The sequence below is a fragment of the Choristoneura fumiferana genome, chromosome 13, assembly GCF_025370935.1.
Source record: "Choristoneura fumiferana chromosome 13, NRCan_CFum_1, whole genome shotgun sequence".
Lineage (NCBI taxonomy): Eukaryota > Metazoa > Arthropoda > Insecta > Lepidoptera > Tortricidae > Choristoneura > Choristoneura fumiferana.
Genome location: NC_133484.1, coordinates 18,297,855 through 18,306,819, shown reverse-complemented (window position 1 = coordinate 18,306,819; position 8,965 = coordinate 18,297,855). Strand labels below are relative to the sequence as shown.

The following is an 8,965-nucleotide window of genomic DNA, read 5'->3' as shown; positions in this document are numbered from 1 at the left end:
GCTTACGTCCAGCATTGCATGTCCTACGGCTAATAAGATGATGGTGATAATGATGAACTGTCGACAAGGTAATCTGTCTACGCCAGCCTCAAAGGACGATCTCTAAGAGCCAGGGAGAATTTCGATTTCGAATCAGAAATGAAGAGCTCTGTGGAGACTGTGGAAGAAGAACCAAAGTAACCGAGTTCAGCAAATTAATCTTAAGTGGCAGTGAATGAGGAAGGCTATTAAGTACGTCCGAAGACGAAGTACGTCGTAAGAATTTCCGAGATAATAATTTTAATGTAATGACCATCCTATTTAACTTATCCTTCTAATCCTTCTAAGTCGAACACTCTAGGCAGGCAGTGTGGTCTTGGTCGTCGGTTATAAGATCAGTACCTATTGAACCTTCAGGAAGACTTTCTTGGGAAAAGAGTGAGATGTTTCCTCTGGCTTTCTACGCTGCATGGGAATCTGGATTTCGTTGTTGTTGAAAGCGCTGGCGCCCACTCTCACATGAGGTCCCTTTTCACCTTTTACAACACCATGGGAAGAGTGATCCTATTCTAAAACTGGGCATGACATGATGAACTTCTTATAGGTATATTCTTATACTTGTAGACGTCCGTTGTTTTCACCGGATAACGGACCGTTTTTTTACCGAACTTGCGGTGTTGTGTGGCTTACAATTAATGTGTGTACATGCACCGCACACTTGCCCGATGACTTAGCCACAACACCGCAAGTCCGGCAAAATAACGGTCCGTGTCCGGTGAAACAACGGACGTCTACAAGCGGCCTAAAAGGTTTTCTACCGAGTTAAAAGTAATCCAGGTTTTGAGTATAACGTATCCGTGTGCTAAGATTTTATCCCAAGCCGTCGAGTCGTTATCACGCGTCCAAACAATTTTAAGGGTCGCGGAGCCAAAATGGCAAAAACGGAGCACTTAAGTATAGTTTCGCCATGTCTGTCTGTCCGTCCGTCTGCGGCTTTGCTCAGGGACTATCAATGCTAGAAAGCTGTAATTTTGCACGGATATATATGTAAACTATGCCGACAAAATAGTACAATAAAAAACTAAAAAAAAAATTTTTAGGGTACCTACCTCCCTTAGACGTAAAGTGGGGGTGATTTTTTTTCTCATCAAACCCTATAGTGTGGAGTATCGTTGGATAGGTCTTTTAAAACCATTAGGGGTTTTCCAAGACGATTTTTCGATTCATTCATTTTTTTGCGAAATATTCAACCTTAAAGTGCAAATTTTCATTAAAATCGAGCGTCCCCCCCCCCCTCTAAAATCTAAACTGGTGGGTGGAAAAATTTGAAAAAAATCAGGATGGTAGTAAGTATATCAAACTTTCAAGGAAAACTATAACAGCTAAGTTTGCTTGAGAATTATTAGTAGTTTTACATTTAAATAGCAGCCTAAGGTATAAAATATATCTAAACTTGGAAGATTCCGTATATAATACGAAATCCTTAGAAAAATATTACTTGTTTTTTTCGTAATGGCTACGGAACCCTATTTTGGGCGTGTCCGACACGCTCTTGGCCGGTTTTTCATTATATTCTTAGGAATGTAGATAATTATTATACTAGCAGGATTTAAGTATTAGCACAAAACGGAAAGGTACATAAGTCAATCGTATGTACTTCACTTTTCATACTTAACGCTCGGCGGTCGCTCTAGGGTTGTCAACTATGGCTTATGCACAAAAAACTATCGTGGTAGTGGCACTCGTATCTAGTTGTTGGGTTTACTGTTGAGAATGAAACGGGAAGAATGGAAATATTAATTAATAATAAGTAAAATATTTTAAGGTTAATGTCATTTTTACGAGTATGTTACAAATTAGTCACAAAAAATATCATGCGACGATTTCGACATTGACGAAATGCCCGATTACTATATTTTTGAAGCGTAATAAATTCGCATTCGCATTTTAAATTCTATGTTTATTCTTACACTGTCCAGGCCACTCGGTTGTGGAACTCCCTACCGATAGACTTGAGGCGCGCAAAGTCCTTGCCTATCTTTAAGTCTATGCTTAGGGAGCACTACCTGTCATCTTGCGTATGAATGTTATAGTTAGCTTATTTATGTGTTGTTATGGTATCTATCTACCTATCTATCTGTTTAGATTTGTTGTGTATGTGTATTGTATGTGTTAGTTTTATGTATTCTTGATACAGCTCTAATCTACTGTAAATTTCACCACCTGCTAAAATGTATTCCTTATTTCTGTTCATTGTAAAGGTTGCCTGGAAGAGATCGCTCTGAAGCGATAAGGGCGCCTATTGCTTACCTTAGAAAATCTCTATGTATATACTTGTGTTCTCTGTACTGTTTACTGTATTGGTGTGCAATAAAGAGTTATTGTATTGTATTGTATTCTCTCATTCTCCACAAAAAAGTTCACAGACGCGTGTCTCAAGCGGATGGCACTCGCGGTCGCACTGGTCCCAACCGGTCCGAGATATCGTGTCCGTGAGCAGTGTCTATGTGTGCGTTGCTCGAGCGCACTTTGTATGTAGATTGAATTCTGTACCTATCTGTATTGTGGTATTAGGGATCCCGGAAACGACTCTACGTTTTCGGCATAATTTGCTACGCAAGGGTTATCGGAGGCGAACATGATTGTTACACGTATTCTCGTATACGAAGAATGCACGAGTTTTTTGTGTTGTAGCCACACATGCTCGGTTGTCCAACTGTAACTAATTTGAACTAGAACCCTCAATTATATTTATAGGTAGCTTCTTACAAAGAATGTGCCCGTTAAACTACTTTCACTATCCATTGATAGTACCTGGGCGACCGAGCTTCGCTCGGGCTAAAACTCTTTAACAAGCGTTTTCCCAGAGATAAGACCAAGATAGATCGATTTTTCAACCCCGAAAACCTCTACATACCAAATTTCATCGAAATCGTTGAAGCCGTTTCGAAATTTCCAGAAATATATATATTTATATTATATGTATTATATACAAGAATTACTCGTTTAAAGGTATTATATTTGATTATATTAGGTGGGATTTATTCACGCATATTATAATATTAAGTATCACATTAACAAAACTACCTGCGTAGCTTTATGTAATGTCACCGGTTTGACCGGTCACTCAGATATTTTGTTTAGTTGGTAGCTTACACTCATCACTTTTCATCGAATAATAGCGCCGAATAAAATAATTGTCGGAAAATATTTGTTCGATTTTAAAAGTTAAACAGGTTAACCGAACTTATCTGTGAGTGTACATTATCAAACTATAGATCGAGATTTGTAGATTAATTCATGGCTACAGAGTTTTAAGTGATTCCATAATATTAGAGATATGTAGGTTAGAAGAGTGTGTTTGAAACAGCGGTTGAAGGCACTGGTGTTTTAATAGTTATTTTAATTATAGTGCTTTATATCTTTACTGGATGCAGTGAAAATGGACGAGCCTTCCTTGAGGTAAACCGGGGTGAGTAATAAGCATAAATAAGTAATGTAATAAACTAACTTGTCACGCGATAACTGCTTTCTCGTTTAATTAGAGTTCTGGGCTTAAGAGGCAGACCCTTATGAGATCACTTTGTCCGTCTCTGTCTGTCCGACAGTCAAGATCATTTTTCTCAGGAACACACGGAGGGATCAAGCTCAAATTAATATCAAATACTCAGGTCTGCTGCCCCTTGAAACTGTGAAAAAATTAAGCCGACATCTAGGCATTGGAACTCCAAGACAGACAACGTAACCTGGCCATGTTTGGAATAAAGGTGTTAAAAGACGTCTAGTCTAGGAGGTTAGTTCTGACCTCGGGGGACTCTAGAGCTGGGTTATCTCGCGCAAAGGATTGGGCTAACCACCGGAAGAGGTAAATGCGGCCGCGTCTTGGGGTCGATGCCAATGACGTCTCTCGACGACGTGTTTTCCGCCTTATATTTAAGTACGGGGTTTTTTGTTTATTTTAAGCTAGGTTAGTAAAATAAGAGTTTTTATTGTAATTTTATTATAAATATATTATAACCTGACTTATTAGAATAGTCTTAGGGTGTATTTTGGTAAACGACAGTATCTGTATGATGATAGAGCAAACAGGTTTACCATGCGGTTCATCATTAAAGCGTTTTTAGTTTTTTACTATGATTAATCTTTTGTTTTGTTGTTTTCTTTTTGTATTATTTTTGTGTTTTATGTACAATAAAGTATTTACATACATACATACATTATTTACAATAGAATGGAAGCGTTTTCCTGCGTATAAACTCAATAATAACTACATTAACGCGGTTTTATTCAAAGAATTACTCTCTACGTAAATCAATAGTGGCAACAAAGTAGAAAGCGATAAAAGAGACTCAGTTCAAACATACTAATGACGGTGACTCGATATACGAGTAACTCATGAATAATAAAATAAAGTGCAACAACAAATATATTTGTCACCTATTAACTTTCATTTCCTTGAGCTCAGTAGATGCAGTTTATCTCCTGTTAAGCACAACTATCTAATAAAACAATTAAACTAACTTTCTAATGTGACATCGCAGAGCATCAGCTCCAGGTTGCAGCTTCAGGTTTCAACCTTCAAAGCTAAAGACCTGAAATTTGACTCATGTACACCTTGTTGATCATGACTGATGTGTGCTGAGGACAAAATTCCTCAAAATTCGCAACTTCTTCTAGAGGTAGTAAAAAAACTATTTAAAATGTATAGGGGAAGAAAAATGATTTCATATCTTCGATTAGGATTCGCAGCTAGGTAAGTCGTACACTAATGATTTAATAAACAAATTAATTATCTTTAATGATTTTCCACTAACAATTAGTATGTAAGTTAATTACCATAAATTATTAGAATCTCTGCGAACGTCCAGTGCCCTTTGTGACAGTGTCGCGATATCGTCTCCGACGGTGCAAAGAACATTTACTATGTTTGTGATTCATCATATTAATATATTGTTTAGTTCTTTATAAAATGTTGTCTGTAACTCCCCCTCTGTACGCATTTATAATATTTTTTATAATACACAAATTCGAATGCGTGTGACCGCGTAAGGAATAACGCTAATTGTGTATACAAATTTCGAATATTCCGCAACGGAGACGTGAGCAAATGTGCTTACTTGCTTTTATTGTATTTGATTGTAATTCGTTTTAGTACGTGAAGTTGAGTGACTGTGTTTGTTGCAGTGAAGAAACGATGAAAAAAACATTGTACATCAATAAACTAAAGCCGCCCACGGAGAAGATTAAAATGGAAGTTAATCTAGAAGATGCGCTTGATTTAGCCGGTAAGTCTTGAAAAAGTCGACAAATTTTTGCTTAAGTACTGGGAAATCCTGAGACCGTATGTCTAAAGCCATAAAATAGTGCAAGTTGCATTACATTGCGGCGCTCGATTGACCACTACAAACTCGTTGGCTTTACGGCCTCGCAATGTAATGCAACTTGCACGATTTTTCTTGCTCGGCTTAACGCTCGGCCGCTCGTAATAGTTTCACCATCCCTTTTTATCCTCATCTTATACCGTGTGATAGAAAGAATTGGTGAAAACGATTGTAATTCCGAGTGCATTAGAGATAAACCTCTAGAGACATGCTGGAGACAGTATTGGTCAGGACCAACTCTAACTAACTCAGTGAATTATATTCTAGTATTTCGTAGCAGTAATTATTAAGGTCACCAACCCGACAGATACCATCAAATCTGTCACCACGATTCCCATAGTAGACGCTCGACAAGTGGCAAGTAGAGACCGGTGGAGAAGGATTACGATTACGAAGGTAGCGACCGCAATGAGGGCTATCGCGTATGAATTCGCCGCTAGAGGCGCTAGTGTAGCGTGAGGTCTCCGAAATGTCAAATCTCATAATACGCCCGGGATTCAAACCTACCCCGTAATAATAATTCCCGTGTAGATAAAAGTTTAAAACCTATAAGCACTCTTTAAGTTATCGACTCTAAATCGAATCAGGCAATGTTGGGGCCAGAGGGCAAAGTTAAACCAGTTTACGGTATGGTGCCATTAACTGCTATAGTATTATAGCATTATGTTAATTAAGTGTCAAGGAACTGGAAGACAAATAGTAATTTGGGAAGAATATTGAGATCATAGATCCTCAGTATGGACAATAACGCCCCTGGACATAGTTCCCGTGGGAGCGAGCGTTAAGGCGCGCTTATAGTTGAATTTTCGGTATTTGAGGGGGTGAAGCAGACGACGCGGTGGAGGCGAATGCGGGGCGACTCGCGCGTCTGTCACGCAGCCCGTTGACGGCCTTATTCTGTTTGTAACCGTATTCTGGTTAATGTGAATTCCGGATTTTTCCTTAAAATTATAATTACACATTTTTTGGTTTAATAAAGAAAATCTTCGTTTAATATGAATAGTCTTGGTAATAAACAAATTATTTATGCCTCTTCATGCCCACAGTTTGATTTGTAACGTAGGTAATGGATAGACATTTAGACTGAATAGGTCGATAGATAGATATGACAGATGGCATGCTCTTGTTTCGGAGGCCAAGACCCTCTTGGGTCCCTGAGCCAAATTAGTTAGTTAGATAGCTTATTAGTCTGGTCAACATTTAGGATACTTTATGTTACGGAAAATAAATATTTTTGGATATAATAAAAAATTGCTCTAAATCGGATTCCGCGCGGACGCAGTCGACGGCAACAATTAGTTTTAAATAAATTTATAGCTCTTCCAAAATGGTCTGGAGCATGAAGCGATGTTTTTCTTATTTTCATGACTTGAGAAGTATGGATATGTAGGAGAAGTTATTTATCTTCAGTCAGAGGAGATTCCAAAGTTGATTGTCTGGAGCATGAAGCGATGTTTTCGCTATTTTCGTCGCTTGAAAAGTATAGATATGTAGAAGAAAGTTCTTTTTCTTCAGTCAGAGGAGGTTCTACAGTTATTTTTCATGAAGATTCTTTTTCCCTTAGTGGCATTCCCGAGCTCGACGGGAATCAACAATTTCGGGTAGTAACCAGTCCATATAAAATGAAATTAGTTTGTCTTTCATTTTTTCCCCAAAATGTATCATCTATAAGTATGATTACTGTTTTGAGGTGATGATTTTCACCACACCACACAGCAAATATACACTGTGCTCGACACGTGACATGGAGACCTTGGATCTGGTCATACCAGTTACTATTTTTGTTAATTTCAGTAGTTTTAGTTTCCTTTTCATAATTCTACATCTGAATTTCGTTTTCTTTGATACATTTTTCAAGTCCATTTCTAAAGGCTACACTTCAACCGGGCACTTTATTTCACTTTTACTTAAGATGATACATTTTGGGAGAAAAAATTAAAGACAAACTAATTTCAAAATTGAAAATACAAACTGAAATATAGATGCACAGAAAACCAGAAAAATAAGACCAGCACTGGAAATCGAACCCAGGTCCTCGTATTCCGTACCGCGTGCTATACCGCTACACCACTGCTGGTCCACCAGCAGTGACCAGCAGTGGTGGTGACCGGCAGTGGTGTAGCGGTATAGCACGCGGTACGGAATACCGAGGACCTGGGTTCGATCCCAGTGCTGGTCTTATTTTTCTGGTTTTTCGGTGCATCTATATTTCAGTTTGTATTTTCAATTTAGGTTTTACGGGATGACCGTAAAAGAAAAAAAATTGGAATGGAAATAAAAAATATAAAAAGATTCCAAAAACCAATCTTGATTTACGTGAAGGTAAATTACAATCGAAGTCCCTATAATAAATAAGTCGCTGATAAGGTAGGCGGTAGGCGTCGTAATGTACGGTCTGGTACACACGGACCGCATTCCAATTGCAATCCGGCTGTAAAATGGCAGAACTACATCAGAACTGCGTAAGAACTGCACTCCGACTGCCTAAAATGGCAGTTGGAATGCAGTCCTCTGACAGTCGGGTCCAGTGCTGGTGCAGTTGTACTAACTGCGCAATAACTGCATCCAAACTCCCATTTTGCAGCCGGATTGCAGTTGGAGTACATGTTTTGTCAATAATTTACTAGTGCAACCAAGTGCAACCATCTTATTTTATTAAAATAATTTATGTTAAATAACTTGGCTGAATGTAAGATATTTGCCTGCAAAAAAGTGAGAAAATCTAAACTTAGATCGAAACTGTTGCATCTACTATCAGAAATGTCAGTGAAACTGTCAAAGGGATCAAGCAGGGCTACTACGAAACTCGAAACTAGAAGTTCGTATCGTACCGTCCCTCTGACACTTATACTATTTAATACGAGAGCGAGAGGGACGGTACGATACGAACTTCGAGTTTCGAGTTTCGTAGTAGCCGCAAGGTTCGCCGCATGTTCGCCGTGAGTAGTATAGGTTATACAACGTGCCTACAATTTGTATGGCAGTCGCGGTAGAATCTGGACGAAGCCGTCCGCGTCCGTGAGCAGCCGAGGCCGCGCCAACCAGCTTGCGGTCGTAGTACGAATGTGAAATCCGCTCAGCAGGGATGCTACGAAACTCGAAGATCGTGGGTTGCGGTCCCTCTGACACTTATACTATTTAATACGAGAGCGAGAGGGTGGTACGATACGAACTTCGAGTTTCGAGTTTCATAGTAGCCGGCAAGGTTCCCGCATGTTCGCCGTGAGTAGTATAGGTTTATACAACGTGCCTACAATTTGTATGGCAGTCGCGGTAGAATCTGGACGAAGCCGTCGCTTCCATGAGCAGCCGAGGCCGCGCCAACCAGCTTGCGTCGTAGTACGAATGTGAATCCGCTCAGCAGTGCTGCTACGAAACTCGAAGATCGTGGGTTGCGGTCCCTCTGACACTTATACTATTTAGTCGAGATAGAGAGGGACCGCACGACACGAACTTCGAGTTTGGAGTTTCGTAGTAGCCTGCTGACTCGGCCCGACTCCGGCCGGTCGATTAGTGTGTGGTAGGTACTTCGTTTAGGTACTCTAATGCTTCTCATATGTGCTCTGAGTTCACTTATGCGTTCCTCTTTCGCTTTACTTTTTAAT

General features: G+C 39.4%; 1 protein-coding gene across 6 annotated transcripts in view; it reads left to right on the top strand.

The window, feature by feature from the left end:
- Window positions 1–3,134: 3,134 nt before the first annotated feature.
- LOC141434238 (organic cation transporter protein-like) overlaps window positions 3,135–8,965 on the top strand; it is a 27,978-nt gene continuing 22,147 nt past the window's right edge. Inside the window, exons 1-2 of one of the 6 annotated variants that reach the window (XM_074096612.1) lie at window positions 3,135–3,451; window positions 5,164–5,264. In XM_074096612.1, coding sequence (XP_073952713.1) covers window positions 5,174–5,264 — 91 coding nt within the window. In that variant the 5' untranslated portion in view covers window positions 3,135–3,451; window positions 5,164–5,173. Of the gene's footprint in view, window positions 3,452–3,685; window positions 3,773–4,842; window positions 4,905–4,997; window positions 5,265–8,965 lie in introns of those variants that run through there. The other 5 variants (XM_074096617.1, XM_074096616.1, XM_074096613.1 and 2 more) reach the window with 5 other exon arrangements.